The 22404-nt window shown below is 34.7% G+C and overlaps 2 protein-coding genes and 1 pseudogene across 2 annotated transcripts; 2 read left to right on the top strand and 1 right to left on the bottom strand.

The window, feature by feature from the left end:
* Window positions 1–732: 732 nt before the first annotated feature.
* On the bottom strand, window positions 733–13082 carry LOC104214271 (uncharacterized). The gene is made up of 14 exons (XM_009763927.2): window positions 12953–13082; window positions 12520–12829; window positions 9553–9644; window positions 9425–9444; window positions 8198–8474; window positions 8018–8113; window positions 7824–7939; window positions 7654–7734; window positions 5705–5828; window positions 4101–4150; window positions 3385–3475; window positions 2113–2148; window positions 1892–1989; window positions 733–1174 (listed from the first exon to the last, which is right to left on the bottom strand). The coding sequence occupies exons 2-14, from the start codon at window positions 12825–12827 to the stop codon at window positions 1058–1060; spliced, it is 1506 nt and encodes a 501-aa protein (XP_009762229.1). The 5' UTR covers window positions 12828–12829; window positions 12953–13082; the 3' UTR covers window positions 733–1057.
* A 1353-nt stretch (window positions 13083–14435) lies between these two features.
* LOC104214255 (2-methylene-furan-3-one reductase-like) lies at window positions 14436–16556 on the top strand. Its single transcript, XM_009763913.2, has 3 exons — window positions 14436–14903; window positions 15290–15773; window positions 16139–16556. The coding sequence occupies exons 1-3, from the start codon at window positions 14688–14690 to the stop codon at window positions 16429–16431; spliced, it is 993 nt and encodes a 330-aa protein (XP_009762215.1). The 5' UTR covers window positions 14436–14687; the 3' UTR covers window positions 16432–16556.
* A 798-nt stretch (window positions 16557–17354) lies between these two features.
* LOC138876827 (cytochrome P450 704C1-like) lies at window positions 17355–19039 on the top strand (annotated as a pseudogene).
* Window positions 19040–22404: the final 3365 nt, after the last annotated feature.

The raw sequence follows: 22404 nt of genomic DNA on the forward strand, positions 1-22404 counted from the left end.
TACTATTTCTGGCATAAAAATCAGAAAATTAAACGAAGTAGTTTTCATCAAATAACTAGTCCAAAAAAAAGCTCGTCCTATAGAGTAAGGAAGGAAATGAACATGGAAATCATTCATACATTGTAGATTAAAATCGCTTTCCTTTGGTCAAACTCAAGTTGCTACTATACGAAGTACTTATATCTACGAGCTATCACGAACTTTCGTCCACCCAATAATACTAACAAAATTACTTCTCAAATAATTTGGCCAAACAAAAACTACTATTATCCGAAGTATTTACCTTATAACTTACTTTGGCAAACGTACTTGTGCAACTAAGAATCTTTTGGCTAAGCTTCTTTTTGGCAAAAAGTACTTTTATTGGCCAAAAATTAAGGTGTTTAGCCAAGCTTTTGAAAGTAAAAAAAGTACTTTTGAGGAGAAGCAGCTACAGTTTTGGAGAATCAGAAAAAAATAACTTATCTCCAAAAACACTTTTTTGAGAAGCACTTTTGAGAAAAATACACTTGGAAGTAGTTTTTTAAAGCTTGGTCAAACACTAATTGCTGCTCAGAGTGCTTTTCAAACTAATTAGTCAAACACAAATTGCTTCTCACCAAAAGCACTTTTGAGAAAAGCACTTTTGAAAAAAACACTTCTCCAAATAAGCGATTTTTGCGGCTTGGTCAAACGTGCTAGCTACATTCTCTCCAAAAGCAGCTTATATGGATAAGGGTCTGCCTATCTCTCTTCCCTTAAGAGGATTTTATTTATAAATAAATAAAAAGTGTTATTTAGGGATTGCTAAGAACGTCATCCACTATTACAGTGTATTCAACAGTCAGTTCCTATACAAACATCTAGACACAAGGGGAAACGAGAAAACACGTGTATCACACGTCCTGATCATCTATACATGCTTCCCTGGAAAATATCCAAATTTTGAATAATATTCTATTCAAGTTCTTAAATATGTACAGATGCAGTCAGAAACTGACCTGCCTAAAAAACAAATATCATCTGTTGGCTTGTCATAAACTTTTGTTTACTTCAGATTGCGCAAACATTCAGGAGTTTAGTTTGCACCAAACTCTTGGTTCCACCGTTCAAGTTCCTCCCACTTGCTCTTTTGCAGACTAGGCCTAATCACTGTCATGGCCTTTTGGAAATCTCCATATCTTAAACCCCTTACCTGCAAAATCAGAACACCAACTTTGGATGAGTCAATATCCACAATTTTATGGTGATCCGTGAAGTAGAATATCCACGATTTATTCACCATCTACACGGCACGAAAATAGACTTGCTTCCAATCAAAGAGCTTTATATAATTTCAATCCTCGGAAATAGAACCAGACAAATTATATAATTACAAAGGAAATCTAGAGATGTAAATCTGCTATTTCCAAACTGTCCTAACTACTCCAAGTCACTAAGCTTTTAAGTATGTCCTGCAATCCAATTTCAGATAGTGCATCCAAAGGTGTATAACTAACTCAAACTAACATCTAAAACAAATGACATCAACCTTTCGGATTCCGAGGAAACAATTAGGAGGAGTATGAATACTCCCGCCGTACTATATCTGACAAGGTTGATTGAGCAGAGAGCTAAATTTCAAACGAATTTAATTCTTGAAAATCTTATAAGCTTTACAAACTTCAGTAAAAACTGTCAAACATTTTGAGATAGCCCAAAATGAGAAGTTTATCCACACAATGGAGACAGGGATGGAGTACTTGAAAGAGAATGGGAAGAGTAGTCTTCCAATTTCAACTTCATAGAAAAACACAAGGTATCTTTGGAGTAACATTTCAGCAATATGCTTTTAGTGCATGTAGAAACGTTAACTACTACAGGCAAACAAATTCAAGAGGTAGCACTGTAAACTCCAGAGAAAAATTACCACCTGATCTGCATCGACTCTGAGAATGTTAGCACCAAGCTCTCTGATTGGCATCATTGCGGCCTCCTCGCACAAGGCTTGAAGATCACTTCCAGAATACCCTGTGAGAAAGTAGGTTTCAGATTGAGTTTCCCATGAGAAACAAAAGATACTGATAAAGATTCTTAAGAAACAGATGTTCAGTTCAAAAATTTGCTAATGGAAAGAACTTTTAGCATTTTTACCTTCTGTGTCTCTCACTAGTCGATCTAGATCTCCACCTATCATCCAATAAACAAAACTGAGTTAGCTAACATTGCAATATGCAATTAAACTAAGTAAGAACTAGGCCTCATATTTCACAAAAATTAAAAATTAAAAAAAAAAAAAATAATCTCTCCTAATACAATAAGAAGTCCTTCAAACAATTTTATTTGATCCTATGTCATCCTCAAAAGATTGTATAAGAACAAATAGTTCGAGTATACAACAAATGAGTAGGATTATCAGTAAGCTTAAAAACCTTTATCAACTGAAGCTACATAAGAAAGATAAACCTTTATCAACTGAAGCTACATAAGAAAGATAAGTCTAGAATGCACATTGGACTTTATTGATATCATAATATATAATCAAACACACAGCGGACAAACTTGTATTACGAACTCGAAGAACAAAAAATGAAGCATGTTTATTTTTCAAGCAACAATTGCAAGGATGATTTATATGCTTCAGATAAAGAGGAATATTGAGAAATGGCCTTGGACTTCCCACTAAAATTGATGTGAACCGAAGAGAGACCTCTCCCACTCCCATGCAGAGAAAAAACAAAAAAGTTGGGAGGGCCAGGGGAAGCGTGGTTGGCCTTAAGCCAGCAGTGACTGCGCAAGATTTTTGTCAAAGCACGGACAACTTAAACCAGTGATAAAATATGGGACACAAACACCACTACTTTAAAAACTCTAGACTGCAATTATCTTGCTTTCCTGCACATAACTAAACTAGACATGTTCAATCAAAATAGACTTTCACTGAGCTTCTATAAAAGGATGCAAATCATCATTACTTTCCTACCATCCCAAGTTTGAATCAGACAAATTTTCCAAGATCTTCGGAGATTTCCTTTTTTCTTTTGTTTAAATGCTTTTAAGATGTTTACTTAAGTTCTTTTTTTTCTAAGAAGTGGAATAGAAAAACCCAGTTGAAGTGTAATGATCATACTTCTGCAGACTGTAATGCATTGTATGTTTCTATGCATTTGACATTTGGTTAAGAATTTGCATATCATGCATGCATTTTAGATTTCATCCACATTTCACATCTCATATTGCAAATCTGGATAAGACAAGTACATTGATCAACTTCGTTAAAATCTTTGGTGAGGGGTGGGGTGGGGTGGGGGGGGGAGCCTATTTAAGTTGTTCTCTTTCATTCCTCATTTTTAATGGGAACTGTAAGTTATGGTCTACAAACAGACAGTCAAATAACATCGTTCTAGTTGTCAAATGCAATCTCACCAGGCAAGGAAAATGCTTTTCCCTTTAGTCTGTGTTTCAGAAGTTGTCTTCTAACATTAGCATCAGGTAAAGGAATATATATTCTTTTGACCTGTTCCATAGAGTAACAAGCATATTAGGAAGAAAACAGCCTTACAGCTATTTATAATAATTTTTTGATAATGAGCTATCTACGATCACAGACAAGGAACAACATTCACCCTTCAAATAAAAATAAGGGACAACTTCTGAAGCAATTTGCAACTTGACATTTAGTTTTCTCTACTTTCTTATTATAAGCTGCTGGTCAGATTCATATAATTTCACTTTATCTTCTAGAGTCAAAGATTATTTTAGTAATGTGGCACTCGTATTCCCTCAGTCCACACTTGAATTTCCATGTAAGATGCCGCAAGGATATCAAATTACGAACTGAAAATGTTAATTGCTGGTGTTAATTGGGTTTTTTTCTAATGACTTGTGAATAAAGAAGAATGGCTTATGTAACTTTTTACACTAGACTTATGTACATTTTGTCAAGGAAAAACTCAAACATATTGCTGTGATGTATAGGTGTATACCCTTTATCTGCATGTCCATTAATTTGTCCTAATATCCACTCAACCTATCAGACCAAAAAATAAAAAATATAACACACGTCTTTAAGCGAGCCAATTATGAAATTGCAACTATGTTCTCAAAGACGAACTGCATTCTGATCAAGTGCCAGCACTTACCAATCTCCTTAGAACAGCATCATCCAACTCCTGTGGCTTATTCGTTGCACCTGCATCAGCATAGGCAGACTGCTCAGACACAATAGATAGAGAATAAAACGACCAGAAAAAGCAACTTCTGTAGACTGATAACATATTCTCAAAGATCTCAGAACAACTCCAGATTGATCAGTGAGTCACTGAAATTTCAGATGGCCCATGATTATTGATCTGTGAGTCACTGAAATATAAGAGGGCCCATCTAGAGTCACTACATCAGGGTCAGTTTGACATTGGCAGACAAAAGTTCCAGAATTCAAACAACAACAACAAAAAATCCAGTATAATCCCACATAGCGGGGTCTGGGGAGGGTAGTGCGTACGCAGACCTTACCCCTATCTTGTGGAGATAGAGCCTTTCCTTGGTACATGTTGAACACTAAAACTTCACATCTTTGTAGTGTTAGGCAAATGCACGGTGTCTCGAACATTCTAAGGTTATTAGATTCTTTATCTTTTCTGCCGGTTTGGCTATGTAAATTATGAGCTTAAGCATATTAGGTCACGACGTTCTTTTTTTTTTTTAAATCTTTCTCTGATAGTGTATTCTCATTTTATTTTCCGAAAAGGGTCATATTAACCCCTCCACTATTGGATATTGTTTAAAAATTACCCTCCGTTATACTATTCGGTCAAATTAAACCCTACCGACGTAGTATTAGTTAGATTTACCCCTCAGCCATTAAGAAATCCGACCCATGGATTAAATTGACACGTGCAAGGCCATAAACACACTTTAAATACCCGGTTCATTTAACTAAACCCAACCCTAAAAAGAACTCGTTAACCAAGCAAGGGCGTATCTGGGGGGGGGGGGTTCCATGGGGCACGTGAACCCATGCTCCCCTCCCTAAATCATGTATAGTCATGTTATATTTTTTCAAAATATTTAAATGTATGTATGTGAACCCATGCTCAAAGTATTATATAATGTCATGGTTATTAGGTGTATCTCTCTAACTGAGATTGTGAGTTCAAATCCTATGTCAATCTTGTTATTTTTTCCTTTTTTTTCTAGAACTCGACGCCCACGGGGATGGGCGTATCTAGTGTCACTTTTTGGATAGTAATGTACTTTTTCTTTTTATTTCTTTAATTGTTTGATTTATTCTTTCAATATTTTCACACGTTAACATTCCTATTCTTCTTTTGTCGCTGTAAATCTTATATGATTAAACAAAATATATATTTTAAAACTAGTAACATCGTATGATGTAGTGTATAGTCAATGGGTTCAACTGATCCCAATATTTTCAACGTGAAAATAGACAAATATGTAAGAAAATTACTCTTTTTAAAGAAAAAATTAATTTCGGATTTATATTCCAAAAGCGTAATGGGTGCGCAATAATAAGAACTAAATGTTGAATCCATAAAATTTATATTCTGGATCCACTTCCTCTTAATAGTGCACCCATCCTGCCAAAATTTTGGATCCGCCTCTGTAACCAAGGATCCAGGATACTACACCCAGAAAACACAAAGCCCTGAGCATCAATTAGCAGGACCAGCTACTGAGAGAGACGCCATAACTAAGAGAAGTACAGAAACAGCATGAAGCTTACCAATTACAATTACCAGGTCATCAGAATTTGATGTCACCCCATCAAACTGAACTAGAAACTCTGATTTCAACCTTCTGCTTGCTTCATTCTCATTGGTAGTTCTAGTTGACATAACGCTATCTATCTGTTAACCAAAAAAATAGCCTGAAGGTAAGATTTGCTACCAATAAGCAACAAATGTTCGTTTAGATGTCTTTAACAATGAAAGACACAAGTGGCAGACGTGTACTTTATTAGCAACAAAGTCTAAATAAATATAATCCCCCCCCCCCCCCGTGTCATATTTATGTGAAGAGCTTGACTTGGCACGGAGTTTAAGAAAGAAAGAAGAATTTTGAAATTTATGGTCTTAAGACTACAAAATCGGGTCATTAAGGGTAACATAGGAAGTTTAAAGTTAAATTATTTCTAAACATAGAAAGATGTCATTTTTTTCTGGAACAGACTGAAAAGGAAAGAGTGTCACATAAAACGGAACAGCAGGAGTACTAACTATTTTTTCTTTTGGACTTTATCAAAAAAAAAACTATTTTTTCTTTTGGATAAGTGAAAAGAAAATACATGCAGTGTTTACCAAAGTATCTACAAGAACCAAATTTTAGAGACTCCATTTAGAAGAATTAAAACAAAGTCATATAACACAAATATCTAGGACGCAAACTAAAATGCCAATCAGTTAGAGGTAAACAAACAATCTATACAAAGCTAATAGTTTGCGTTACTTTCCAAAATTGCATAGCAAACATTGCAGATCATACAGAGGTCCATCCATGACTTGACCAAGAAAGCTTCACTTTCACCTAACTGACAGATGTGCCAAGAGAGTAAAGGCAGTGTTTTAAATCATCATCAAACATGATGTTGCTTGCCCGTAAACTAGTTAGCTAATCTCAAAGGCCTTGAAGTAGGTTAAAAAAAAGAAGAAGAAGGTGCATTTGTCCAACTCGTTAAGGAATCAAGCAAAAGCATGACATGGAATGGCAAGCGAACCTGCTCTTCTTAAGTTCTTTTTTCTATATTCTAATATATGTTTGCACGTCAAAGCAATGGTAAGAGTTGCCGCCATGTGACCAAGAGGTCAAGGTTTCAAACCGTACAAAGAGCCCCTTGCAGAAATGCAAGGTAAGACTTCTTACAATAGGCCCAATGTGCTCTAGCCCTTCTATGGACCCTGCATATAGAAGAAGCTTCATACCAAGCTGCCTTTTTTGCTAGTAAAACGGAGTTGGAAATAGTCCGGGTTCACCTCTTATCAGTCCGAAGCAATTTTCACTGAAATAGTTGGAAAGGCCTTGAAGTAGGTTAAAAAAAAGAAGAAGAAGGTGCATTTGTCCAACTCGTTAAGGAATCAAGCAAAAGCATGACATGGAATGGCAAGCGAACCTGCTCTTCTTAAGTTCTTTTTTCTATATTCTAATATATGTTTGCACGTCAAAGCAATGGTAAGAGTTGCCGCCATGTGACCAAGAGGTCAAGGTTTCAAACCGTACAAAGAGCCCCTTGCAGAAATGCAAGGTAAGACTTCTTACAATAGGCCCAATGTGCTCTAGCCCTTCTATGGACCCTGCATATAGAAAGAAGCTTCATACCACGCTGCCTTTTTTGCTAGTAAAACGGAGTTGGAAATAGTCCGGGTTCACCTCTTATCAGTCCGAAGCAATTTTCACTGATACAACTCTCTACTTTTTTCTGTTTAATCTGTCCCCCACCCACCCACCCACCAAAGAAAGTCTGCCTTTGATGGAAGAGGAATATAAGTTTTTTTTGAAATGGGAAAGGGATATAAGTTTTCTAATTTCCTTATTTGTTTAATAGGTAAAAATAATTGATAAAGACTCTCTTTATAGGTATTTTTCATGTTCATTAAATGAAGGCCTAGCAGGAAAAACATTGAATAAGTATAATAGCTGAGGCATCAATCGATATAATAATTGCTGATAATGTCTTACCTCATCCATGAAAATTACAGATGGCTTCCTGGAAATGGCAACCATGAAAAGTGTCTTGACAAGCTTTTCACCCTCTCCAACCTGTCATAACAATATAAGAACGTGAAGCTCAGAATATCAAATGATGCAAAACAAACTCAATCAAAGGCACAAACAAAAGAGACACACACCCACTTTGATGTTAGCGAAGAAGCAGACACATTGAAAAATGTTGCCTCCGACTCTGAAGCTACTGCTTTGGCAAGCATGGTTTTTCCAGTACCCGGTGGTCCAAAAAGAAGTAGACCTGTCATACCATAACATCAACCTTGCCAGAATCAAGTTCCTAGGGTTTTGTAATGGTAATCACATATAGAAGCAATACCTCTAGCAGGCCTTCTTAAGCCAGTGAAGAGGTCCTTTCTTTTGGTTGGTAGAATTACCATCTCTAAGAGAGCTTGCTTTGCCTTTTCAAGTCCAGCTGCAGGAAAACCCAATTCAAGAATAAACAATTTTACAAATCACTACATAGGGGTAGGAGGCACAAGAAAGGATGGCTTCTCACCAATATCTTCCCATTTAACAGAAGGGCTTCTATCCACAATTACAGAATTTATCATGTCAACCAACTTTGGATCATACCCATTAGCAGATTCCTGTGAAGGTTTGTGGCTTGATATGCTATTAATAGGAACCCTCGCAACAGAGCTGTCTTTTCCGGAATTAGGAACCCTCATAACAGAGCTGCCTCTCCCAGAACTAGGCACAGTTCGAGATTCTCCTTTTCGAGCAGATGAACTTGATTGTGAAACAGCCAGCCTTTGGGTTTGAGGTGCTGAAATCTGGGGACAACATGCCAAAATCCATTATGATCACATGATACCCACTTTGTAACTAACATCTCAGAAATTCACTACATGTCCAATTCTGGATTCATTCAGAAGTATGCCACTGTGGGAGTAGGGGTAACATGAATGATGAACCAGACCCAGCATCGTGACAAATGGCTAGCTCAGCTCGTGAAACTTTCTATGATGACAGTTTCAAAAACATTTGACGCCCATGTTCAGAGTTTAATGATTGATTTGAACTTTCCATTTCAAACAGTGTTGTCAAAAGCTCATTTAAGGCGCGCTTATGCCCTGAAGCTAAAAAAAGCTGAAGGAGGGGGCTTTGCATTGCTTAAGCTGCAGTTCAGTGATGGTAAGGCACTAAGTCGTACGCCTTATAGGCCATGCTTTCTATGTTGAATGGAGCGGTACTAAACAATAAAATATAATCTGCAAAGAGATATAATAATTGTTAAGGAAAACATTTATGAATGAATTTGTTACTTTTTTCTTGCTTAACGAATATATTTTTATTTTTATTCATTGCGCCTTTTTTTTACTAATGCCCACACTTTAAATGCACTTTGTGCTTAAAGCCCCAATAGACTTAGAGCGCTATTTAAAGCTTTTCGCCTTTGACAACACTAATTTAAAATAAATTACTTTCTTTTCTTTCTTATCCATGGGTCTTTTAGTCTTCTCTGTTCAATAATAGTTGATTCCTTCATAAGCAAAGTGTCGAGCTAAGCGCAAGCCTTCTAAATCAAGCTTGTCCAAGCTCTAGCTATTCAAATAGCGTTAAATCGAGGCGAACTTGTGGAGTTATTAGGATGTATCATCACGACGAGATAGGAAGGAGACTTGCAATTCCATTGGATGGAAAAGATGTAGTATTTGTTAGCTTAAAATGAACATCTGAAATCGTCTACTCAACATAACAAATTTCATACAGCAGTTCATACCTTGACTGCAGATGTGCCACCTGAAATGGGAGTGGGCAAAGGGAAGCAAGAAATAGTACTTAGTTACTCTCCCTGCTGGTTAAGATAAGATTAGAAACTCAATGCAATAAGGAATAGGATTTTCAAACCTGCCCGTCGACTTAGAGTCTGAAGTCTCTCTGAAACTTGAGACTTCCATTTTGTTAGCTTTTGACGATATGATTTCACTTTCTCTTGTTCACTGTTTAAAAACCACAAGAGGGCGGCCCAATTACACCATAATCCATCAGATGGCCAAGAAAATCAGATATGCCAGAAACGGATGATTTATTTCCATGTATTTCTTTAATCGTAAAATTTTCTTTACATTTTACTAAGTATATTGAAACAAACCTGCCCAGTTTTCATCCTATGTACCTACTGCTGTCGACGTATCACACCAAACATCTAACTTTGCATCAGAAATCAACTAAATAACTCTAATACAGAAATAAAAGAGACAGAAAAGTGTTAAAACACAAGAATCCAGTCAACACAGACAATTGCAAAATGTGGTGTTCAATGAATTAGCATTCTGTACATGTGAATAACGCTGAATTGCACATAATTAGAAGTAATTCCCAAAGACTCTGTGGCTAAAAAGTAAAAAAGATATATCGAAGTAGTTCTGATGATTCAATAATCTTATTACTTCAATCCGAAGTTCTTAGTTACTTCGACTGGATGAGTCCTAGCGAGGGAATAATTAAGTCATAACTCATTGGTTGATTGTATCATTAACCATTTCTTTTTTTTGGTACGAGGAACTTATCATGAATCCACTGATTTCTGCCGCTTCCGTTATTGCTGCTGGATTGGCCGTAGGGCTTGCTTCTATTGGACCCGGAGTTGGTCAAGGGACTGCTGCGGGTCAAGCTGTAGAGGGTATCGCGAGACAGCCTGAGGCAGAGGGAAAAATACGAGGTACGCTATTGCTTAGTCTAGCTTTTATGGAAGCTTTAACAATTTATGGACTGGTTGTAGCATTAGCACTTTTATTTGCGAATCCTTTTGTTTAATCTTAGCTTAGAAATATGAAAAATAAATACATTTTTCATATTTTATTGCCTTCGACTTGTCGTTTGCTTTTTCAAATTCTATCAAGATTTCCCTCCTCCAATTCTTTATTCTTTGAGAAAAGAACCTACGGGAAGGGCTGATTTGCGGATGAGGAATTAGCATACTGACTCGCTTTCATCCTTCCCGTTCATAGACCAAGGGAAACTCTTTTTAGTAAGTGTTAGTGTTCCAATAACCAATAAAAGGGCTAGTTCATTAGTTCATAATTTATAACTAACTCGAATATTTTTTATTTTTTGACTCAATTTCAGAAAAAATAAAAGAATAAATAAAAAGAGGGGCGAAGTGCTACAAAAAGAACTCTGTTCGATTTTTTAGTCTATCTATAAGAGGAGATCATATGAAAAACGTAACCGATTCTTTCGTTTCTTTGGGCCACTGGCCATCTGCCGGGAGTTTCGGGTTTAATACCGATATTTTAGCAACAAATCCAATAAATCTAAGTGTAGTGCTTGGTGTATTGATTTTTTTTGGAAAGGGAGTGTGTGCGAGTTGTTTATTTCAAGAATAGGCTGGACCACCCAGCTGTACCCTTTTCCGTTATAACTAGGAAAGAGAGGTGCATGATCTCGCGAATTACTTCTGAATAAATTCAGAAATTATATGTAAGAACCATAGCATTTCGCGATTCATTGGTAAATCAATTTTGATTCTCTATTAACCAATAATGTGGAACTATTAACATGGTTAAAACAAACTGTTTGAAGTCTAGACGCAGCATGGTACTCTTTCTACCACTATGTTAATATAGAGGTGGTTTCAAAATAAATATTTTATCGATATAGGATACTCATATTGATAAAATGATTTGAACCGCTTATTGTAAATTGTAAAAACGGGGATTTTACCCCCTTTATCTAATGCTGAATCGACGACCTATTCTAAATAAGAAGAGCTTTTTGGATTTGAAAAAAAAAAAAAGAAACAACTTTGCTGACAATTACATATTTTTTATTTTGTCAGAAGAGTCCTCCGAATATTTTGGTCTTACATTAGTTTCGATATCTTTTTGGAATATGAACAAAGAAGAGAAGATAGGCTCATTACATTCATAAAAAAAGATATGAGAATTTACCTTAAGTAATTGAGCGTGAGAGCCAAATGAATCGAAAGATTCATGTTTGGTTCGGGAAGGGATTATGGAATTTTGGAAAGGAATGGAAAAATAATCTACTTTCATTAAGTGATTTATTAGATAATCGAAAACAGAGGATCTTGAATACTATTCGAAATTCAGAAGAACTGCGTGGAGGGGCTATTGAACAACTCGAAAAAGCTCGTTCTCGCTTACGGAAAGTAGAAAGCGAAGCCGAGCAGTTTCGAGTGAATGGATACTCTGAAATAGAACGAGAAAAATTGAATTTGATTAATTCAACTTATAAGACTTTGGAACTATGGTTGAAAATGTAGTTGCACAATGCATGTATCTCTCTATTTTGCCTCACTGAAGCGTAACAGCTGAAAAGGAACATGATAATTACACATCACAAGTTACATTTTAGTCAGCTAAAAAACAGTTCTACAGGTGAAAGAGATTGCACGTCTCCTTCTTCAGAAGTCCTAGCTCAACCAAATTATCAACCAATCAAGCACCTCCATCCCAAACTAGTCGGATTTGATTATATAATCTTCTATAGCATTCCGTTCAACCACTGAGCATTGGATTAATTTTATCTTCCATAACACCATCACATAAGCAAATTAACACAGCAATAAGCTGTACTCATTCAATTTAAACATGTTTAAGCAAACAATGACCTATCATATCCTCTGCTCTCAACTTGAACCATACATGTATGCGCGTGGTTGAACAATTTCATTTTCTTTTCTTTTTTTAACAAAAATCACATTTTTCTAGAAAGTTCGTACTCAGCGTCACATTAAAATAGTGGCTGCAGTAGCACTAAGCCTCCAATAAATCTAATCAAACAATAGCATACATAAATACACCAAAAAATTCAAACTTGATTGTAATTGAAAAAGAAAAAATTGAATACCTAGAAGTAATATACGAAGGAACCGGAGTAGAAATTCCTTCGGCGAGTATTTTCTGAGCATTTTGGTAATGGGAAATTGCATCATCAGCCAATCCCCATTCTTCAGCCCTAACGGCTTTGTCGATCTCTTCTTTGGCCAAATCAAAGTAGCCTTTCAGCTTATACGCCGCCCGTTCGTTGCCGGTGGCAACGCCGTCCATCGTCCGATCGGCGGAGTTTAGGTTACGATCGTTCTGAGGCGAAGACGATGATGGAGTGTCGGAAAAGATCGAGCTTAGGGTTTCAGCCAGATCTTTGAGAAAACTCATATCTGAGAAATTTGTATTAATGGAGAATTGGAAAATTTAGCATGTTAAGGCCCTGTTTGGTATGATGTAAAAAAATATTCTTGAAAATATTGTGAATATTAAGGGATGATTAATGGAGAACGTACCATTTTCATATTTGACTTTTAAGAGATTCTGTTTGTAGCTTGAAAATCAAGTTCCCACTAGACTCTTCTTCGCAAGCATTCTTTTTCTTGTGAAGAGAAGAAGCTCCAGCTCTTTATTTTTTCCAATTTCTCAAGATGTGCGAAATTTTTTAATATAAATAATTTTTTTGTGTACATCTTTTTATATTATTAAATTAATCTACTATATTTATTCCAATGATTTACCATCAACCTATCGCAATTTTGCTTACTTTGTTTTGCAAAGATCATGTATCCCATGATTTTACTAATCCATGAAAAATTGTGAAGTGATTTTACTGCTCAACGTAATTAGGATTAATTTAATATAGTTACTCGTTCTTTAAAATATAAAAAAATGCTAATCAAATCATCGAAAAACACATGACCCAAGCTTAGAGCCAATTGGTAAAACTAAATGAAACACGTCTGTAACGACTAAAATTCGCTCCTGAAAAATAATAATCACAAGAAATATAGCGACAAATATTATATTCAATTTCAAGTGATTGGGTTACAATCTCTAAAATATCTCTAAATCTAAAGAGATGTAGTCCTCTGATTCTTCTCCTCACGGATGATGGTTCAAGAGCTTGAAAGCTTGATTTTGAACTTGACGGATTTCAGATTTGTAGTACGTCATGAACAATTTGAAGCTCTTCACGAACCAGGATTTGATGTTGGGTTATCACGAACGGAAGATTTGAAGCGACGACGATTGCAGATATGGATGAAGACCTGGATGCTATTCTTCAGAGTTTCTTTAGTCTTTCCTTCTGCTTACTTGCTTGTTTCTTAGCCTTCTACTTTGACCCCTTTATATATGTGTGGGGTGGAGTAGTCTCCAAGAAAATCCTAGTGGATTATTGGGCTTGAGGATTATGGGCCGACCCATTTAATAGAAGACCAATTGACGGGCTAGCCCAATAAAATATTGGACTTTTATTTAAATCAATTAAATTAGATTTAAATAATTGACCCGATCATACTAGCTCATAATATTTACTTTGACTAGTATATATTTAATTTATGATAAAATCCAAATTTCTTATGAATTTAAATTTAGTAAAATTTTAATTGTCTACAACGTCATATGGATTTGTTACTGTCAAGAATTTGCATAGTTACCTGGGGGTCGTTTTCTTTCTTTTCAATATTTTCTTTTCAAGAAAACAATTTCTGGAGCAACGCTAAGTTTCAAGAATCAGTAGCCTCAGTTATTCATGCATAGAAACAAAAGAAATCACCCTCAAACCTGTAGCCCCTTAAGTGGAACTCACTATCGTGTATTACAATGGATAACTAACTTCTCAATTTACCAATTAGTCCTATGATCATGTTTTAACAAATAAAGACATTAACTGTATCTCCTGAAAATTTATATGTCATTTTGATTTGTTCTATTGAAAGGGAGCCTTGGCGTAACTGGTAAAGTTGTTGTCATGTGACCGGGAGGTCACGAGTTCGAGCCACGAAAACAGCCTCTTGCAGAAATAAGACTGCGTATATTATAGACCCTTGTGGTCCGGCCAACCCTTCCCCGGACCCCGCATAGCGGGAGTTTAATGCACCGGGTGCACCGGGCTGCCCTTTGATTTTGATTTGTTCTATTCCCCTGGTATTCTTGCATCGCATCCTTATCCTTTCCTCCTCTTTGATCAGCATTTATATCCTTTGCCTTGAATTTCCTCTTGTCAAGTCTACTTGAACTGCAAAGATGAAGTTTTTGATTGGAGAACAAAACCATGTGAAGAGACAGTTGCAAAAGGTTTGGATGTATGAAGAGTATGGTCCTAAAGAAGTACTCAAACTAGAAGACTTCCCAATTCCTTGTCCTCAACATGATCAACTACTTGTTCAAGTCAAAGCTGCAGCCTTGAATCCCATTGATTTCAAGTTCCGCCAACGACCCGTTGTCCCTTTAGATTTTCCTGTGAGTATATACTTTTACTTATTATCACAAGCACAAGAATCATTCCCTCCAGCCTTAAAATAGCTTGAGAGGACCATCACTTGCATGCGCCACGACTCTTTTGACTTTTCATCCAAAAACTACATGTGTATAAGAGCCTTTAGATAGCTAGAGGCGGTTCCAGAATATAAACTTGATTGGTTCCTTTTATGTTCTTACCACTGAATCCATTGCACTTTTAAAATTATATGTCCATAATTTATTATTTATTGAAATTTAGGGATTCTTCACAATATTTACGTAAGTTTTGCGGAAAAAATGTTGGATTCAGTTGAACTTATAGAACACATATTGCGTTCAACCTCTGTTGACAACATATCATAATGAATATCAGGATGTTTGTGCAGGTTGTTCCAGGTTGTGACATGGCAGGTATTGTGGTGGGGAAAGGAGATTCTGTATCAAGATTTGATATAGGTGATGAGGTTTATGGGAACATTCAAAATTTCACCACTGATAAAATAAAGCAGTTGGGAACATTAGCAGAGTTTATTGTAGTTGAGGAGGAATTAGTGGCAAGGAAGCCAAAAAATGTCTCATTTGAGGAAGCAGCAAGCTTGCCTGTGGCATTTCAAACTGCAATTGAAGGCTTCAAAACAGCAGGTTTTAAGAAGGGGCAGAGTGTTTTTATAGTTGGAGGTGCTGGTGGTGTTGGATCTTTGGTTATTCAACTGGCCAAGCAATTTTATGGAGCTTCTTTTGTTACAGCAACTACTAGTACTACCAAAGTGGAGTTCGTCAAAAGTTTGGGAGCTGACAAAGTTGTTGACTATACAAAAACTAGATATGAAGACATTAAGGAGAAATATGACCTTGTCTATGACACCATAGGTAACTTCTTCTTTTTTTAAGAGAGGAAACCCGCAGCCGCTACAATCTCTGTCACAGTCTCTGCCCTTCGGGTGAGCACTTTATGCGCACTGGGTAAACCTCCCATGTATAATAGCCTGCAAACCACACAGGGGATGTAAACCGCACTAGGCAAGCCCTATGCGACAGGCTCAACCCAGAAAGCATTGAGGGGGGATTCGATCCCAGGTCATCCGTATAGATGACCACCCTCCAAACCTGGGCAACCTCGAAGGGTTACAATAGGTAACTTTTGTTCATGTTCTTTTTTTCCATTTCAACTATCTTCTACTAATGTTTTTTCTACGTGCAGTTTTTTCTCATCAAAATTATAAACTTGTTATTAGGTGACTCCAAGAATTCCTATGTGGTGGCCAAAGAAGAAGCACCAATAATTGACATAACATGGCCTCCTTCAAATCCTAGAGCAATGCATTCAAACTTGACAGTATGTGGAGAAGTTTTTGAGAAGATTGAACCATATCTAGAGAATGGAAAGATAAAGGCAACAATTGATCCTGCAAGTCCATTTCACTTCTATGAAGTTATCGAGGCGTTTAGTTACTTAGAAACTGGAAGAGCCAGAGGAAAAGTAGTGATCTCTCCCTTTCCCTCGACACATGAGGATGAATTCTTGTAATGCCAATGGCCTATCTGGAAACTCCAATAAGCCTTGAACAAAATAATCAGCAAAAAATGAGTTAATTCCAAGCAACTTCTTAATGTGATTACCATGTGATGAATGTAATGACTATTTCTAATGCCAATAAAACTATAAATATAGTACACCCTGTAGGATTGCAGTACTTTAATTCTTTAAGTCTTAATTTGAGATTATATAATGAAATAACATTCTTTAAGGTCAATAAACTATAAATATAATGAAGATTCATTAAGTTTTAATTTGAGATTATTCGATTGTTGGGAGTGCTAGACATGAAACATTTGCATCTTCTAAAGTATGGAATCTCTTTCAATCTATCATAATTATGAATATATTTTCCGCTTTTGAAAGATTGATAAGGAGGAATTATACTCTTTAGGTTTATGTTGGAGAGCAAGAAGAGTCCAGAGAAAATGACCGATCAGCATCTCATAGATTTTTTATTCAATCTATAGTTCTTGCTCGAGAGTAAAGATCGTATATATTGCTAATATTGTTTCATGGTCTTTTACATGTTTCGCGAGAATCCGTTTATCCAAGAAAAGGTTGTAAAGAAAACAAAGAAGTCATCCATAAACATGAAGGGATATGGCAAAAATGTGGAAGATCAAGTACTATAGAAGTACCCTTTGTGAAAAAAATAATCTTCGGGCGACATCGACAGAAACTTTGATGAGCTATGGCCTGCGGTCCCAGTGGTACAATTTCAGTCCAAGTAACTTCAACTTTTCATAATGGAAACCAAATTACTCTATTGTTGTTTTCCATGGATAATATTCTTCAGAGCTCCATGATCTTCACAACAGCCACCATTCTCTCACTTGTTTTTTGTGGGTTCATAGTTCATATTCTGACCAGAAAACTACTAGGGAAACATGGCAAAAAGAGATTAATTATACCATCCAATTGGTGGCACCGTTTTCGATCAGCTTACATGACTGATCTAGCATACAAGCACAGGACTTAGAGATTAATTTGTTCTTCCAGGAATGAGATTTATACTGCTGACCCTGCTAACGTTGAGTACATTCTCAAAATCAACTTTCACAATTATGGCAAGGTACACCATTTTCTTAAAATCCAAAAAAAAAAAACCTTTTTTATGTTGGGACTTTATTTTATTTTATTCAGTAATTTAATTTTGTATATAGGAGAAATACCCATACCGAGTACAACTGATGATTCGGAGTTTCGTTTTCGTCGTACTATTTATGTTATAATATCATCACCAACTTTAGTTAATAGTAGCATAATTCAAGTTGTTAGCATCCAATTGTATTCAACAATTTATACAATATAGGGCTATATGAGAGTTTAAAAGTCACCTTGCTTAGATCTGTCTACCTATAGGTTCTCAATTATTTACACTACATAATTAAGGTTTTCAGTGAGAATGTTCATGTTAAGTCGCCGCAATAAGTGTCGTTGTTTTGAGTAGCGACATTAGCATATCTGTTTTGTTTAGTCGCCGCAAAAGCTAATAACAAAACAAACTAGCTTTTGTGGCGATAAAGCTCGCCACAAAATATCGCCACTGAAAACCGTTTGGGTATTTCATCCATAGCAGTTCATTGAGTTCTTTTTCCCCTATATCAAACACCCTTTCCTATCTATTGACGGAAAGATATTCATCAAATACTGGAATTTTCTCTTTTTCGTGGATTTTTATCTGGAGATTCTTTTGACCTTTTCTCCCTTGTAACTGTAATTGTATCTCGATTCCTGTATAAACATATACCCCTGAATTTGCAATCGTCTACGATACATGATGGTATAATTCTTCGGGGATGGTATAACTACAGCAATCTAAAGCACCTGTTAGGGGATGGGATATTCACAGTTGATGGTGATAAGTGGAGGGAACAGAGGAAACTATCGAGCTCAACAAGGGTTCTGAGGGATTTCAGTAGTGTGGTCTTCAGGAAAAATGAGGCAAAGCTTGCCAACATTTTGTTTGAAGTTAAAAGTTCAGACAAGATGGTTGATATGTTGATATCTTTTGGAAGATTAAAAGAGCTCTCAATATATATAGGATCAGAAGCCAAGTTACCGGATAATATAAGAACTATTGATGCGTTTGTTTATAAGCTGATCCCCAGAAAAAACGAGCAGATGAGTAAACCAGAAGCTAATTTATCTGTAGGTGAACCACTTATTAGCTTCTACTTTTTTTAAAAGAAAATGTAGATGCTTAAAACCTTATACCTTTTGCCAGTTGCAGCGGAAGAAAGAAGACATTTTGTCAAGGTTTCTGCAATTACCTGGAGCAGATCCAAGGTACATTTGCGTGACATTATATTAAACTTAATTATAGCAGGCAAAGATACAACATGCAGCAACCATCCTTTCTTGGGTTATATATATATATATATATATATATATATATATATATATATATATATATATATATATGCTTTGCAAGTACCCACATCTACAGGAGAAAGTAGCTCAAGAGATTAAAGAAGCAGTAACTGAGAAACAAGATGCAACAGATATAATGGATTTTGCTGCCAATTTGAGTGAAGGCACCTTTGAAAAGATGCAATATCTTCATGCAGCTTTGGCAGAGACTCTTAGGCTCTAACCTCCACTTCTCTACATTATCATACTGCAGTTTCTCTGCTGTGTTATTACGTTACTTTGATTTCAGGTTGAGTGATGACAAGAAGACTGTGTCAACTACAGGACACTGATTAATCTTCACATCGACGGCGGACTTCATGTTCGTGTCTTTCACAGATAAGGCCATTAGAAGGGGTTTCCATAAATATGTACAGAACACTACTGTATTGGTCCAATGATACCCTTACTTCAACTTTGCTCTGTGTTTTTATCGCGTGTTGGATTGGGTTTTGCGTTGATATACCCACTCCCTGCTCTTCCCCAACCCCTTCTTATAAGAAAACTAGTGAATTATAAGATACAATCATAGATTGAAATGATCTTTTCTGGAAATGCAGTTGGGATAGAAGAGATAAATAATTTCTTATATATACATACATAAATTAATTCCAGAGTTGGTTAAATCATCAATAAATATTTTCAGTGATATCCGTAGTGCGATTCTATACTTCAAGCAGCATACATACTGTTGCACTTGGTTATGAGGGCATTCCTCAAACAATATATGTAAAGCTGATATGTAACCAAATTAAATTAGCTCTTTTGTTTCTAAAAAGTGAAAAGAAAGTTTCAATAAAAATTGTAATATTATTTTCAGAAATAATAATAATACATTCCTCTATTTTATGTTTTATGCATACTAGTTTTAGTGTACGTGCGTTGCGCGTGTGTTTCGCGTCAATCAGTATAAAGTATATAAAAAAAAAATATTGTATACATTGAAACAATATCTTCTTAACATACAAAGATGATGAATATAGTTGAATTAGTTATATAATATTTATAATTATAATATCTTGTGAAATAAGAAATAAATATGTCATGTTGTTGTATCTCGTCTAACATCTCTTTGGAATACAAGTAATACAAATTTCGACTATCAATTAGACCAATGATAGTATAATATTTTTATTTCATCAAAATATTATAAACTTTAACTACTAGATATAAATATTTTACCTAATTGTTTTTTCGGTAGATGCGACGCTACATCCCCAAATATATCTACTAAATAATGCAATTTTTCATAAAACTCCAGTCACCTAATTAGGCCAGTCTTCGGGAAGCTGTTCTTTAAACAAATTTTCTTAGATCTTCATCCAATAATATTAATTAAATAGTTATTATTTTTCTTTAAAATGTTAAAAGCTTGAAAAATTAAATAATAAGTTAAATTTTTGAAAAGAAGATCTAGTGCATTCCTAAGATCACCCTACAAGGAAATAACAACATTCTTTTTTATTAATTATCAAATAATGAATATAAATAATGAAGCTTTAAAATAAATGGTAACTTTTTCACAATTAATTTATCTTCAAGATTCTAATACAAATATTTTATGTAGAAAAATGAAGGTAAGCTACTTTTTATAACAAAAGAGATTACAAATTTAAAAACTTGCTCAACATAAAAAATATGTGGTATATGGTAGAGAATTATATATGTAAAGTTTGATTTTTCTAATTTAGAGGAAGGTTTAGTAAACAATATTTATTACGATTATAGATTATAAGTAAGTATAATTAGTTTTTCATTTTCATGAAGAATAATAAATAAAACCTAATTTAATTTGTCAACATTCTAAAATAAATATTTTATGGAGGAAATAAATTATTTTTATATAACAAAGAGATTAAAAGTTTTAAAATATGTTCTGATTTTTTTTCTTGGGTTGAGTCTTTTTTCCCCCTTGAAATCTATATGTTTATTTCTTACATGGTGGTAATATTTGTTTTTTGTAACCAAGGTACATAATATTCATTCATATAATAGACTCAGAACCTTTCTAACTTTGTATCAAAATTAAAAGACAACGAAAGTAATTGTCTTGTCTTAAAAGATATGGCGTTGGTAAATAGAATATGGTTATATAGTTTATTTTAAATTCTTAAAAAATTTGGTTAATTTAAAGGTCCTAAATCTTATGGAGATAATTAAATAGCTTTTTTGTCTAGGGTGAACTCTAATTTTAAAAGGGTAAAAAAAACGAACACATTTCGCCAAGGGCCTTTGTGCTTTCAATATAGTATAATTTTTTAAGTGTAAGATTTACATACAATAAACTCTTAATATTTTTTAAAGGTTTTGGATTTTTTACATAATTTAAATAAGAAAAAATTAATAAGTAACATTTTAATTACTTTTAAACTCCTAAACATAGATTTGTATAAAATAAACTCTTAACAGATTTAAAATTGTAAATGATATGACTTTCTGCATAATTCAAATAAGAAAGATTTTAATGCGTAAAATTTTAATTCATTTAAACTGTTAAATATTAAAAAATAATTAATTGACTATTCAATAAATTATTTCTTATACTACTTGACACATACTCCAAGGACTGCAGTTTTTGTTTATTTATAACTGAGACAAAAAAAATCGTTAGTTTTAAGTTCCAATAATCTATTCTAGGAAAATATTAATTCATTGGTAGTAGTAGTATTTTATTGATATTGTAGAATTAAAAAATATATAATAGGTAATATATCTCTTGTTAATGAAATGAAACGTCGTTTTTTTTTTTTAAGTGATTAATATAAGTAAAAGTTTAATTGATTTTAAAGTCCTAAATTTTAGAATTTTCTACCCAGTTTAAATAAGGAATGATTTAATACATAAAGTATAGTAATTAATTTTTCAAGTCCTAAATATTAGAAAAATGAGTTAAATGACTATTTTGTCTAGTGCAAAATTAATTCTTAAAGGGTAAAAAAGGCGAACGATATTTCGCTAAGGGCCTTCGTGCTTTTAATATAGTATAGATATAGATTTAAGTTTAATTATTTAAAATATTTTTGAAAGTTTCCGCTATTGAAAAAAGAAGTAAAAATAGCACGGGCTAGCCAGTTTTCGGACTAGTCATTCAAAAATAGCCAGCATTTGCAAAGTCATTGAAAAATAGCCACTATTTTGCTGCAACACAGAAAGTTCCAGCATTATATACTAGAGATCGGTGCACTTGTATATGAACTTCCAGCATATTATGCTGGAACTCCAACACACGGAAAGTTCTAGTATTATATACTGGAGATCGGTGCACCTGTGTATGAACTTCCAGCATATTATGCTGGAACTCCAACACACAGAAAGTTCCAGTATAATATACTGGAGATTGGAGCATCGGTGCTCCAATCTCCAGTATATTATGTTGGACCGGTATATTATATTGGAACTCCAGTATATTAAACTGGAGTTCCAGTATAGTATACTGGATTTTCAGTATATTATATTGGAGTATTTTTTTGGATTTTGAACAGTATTTTCGTTCAGATTTATCCTTACATGAAAAATAACTAAATTTTGATTACTTTTGAAATTGTAGTT

This window comes from Nicotiana sylvestris, chromosome 1 (genome assembly GCF_000393655.2).
Source record: "Nicotiana sylvestris chromosome 1, ASM39365v2, whole genome shotgun sequence".
NCBI lineage: Eukaryota > Viridiplantae > Streptophyta > Magnoliopsida > Solanales > Solanaceae > Nicotiana > Nicotiana sylvestris.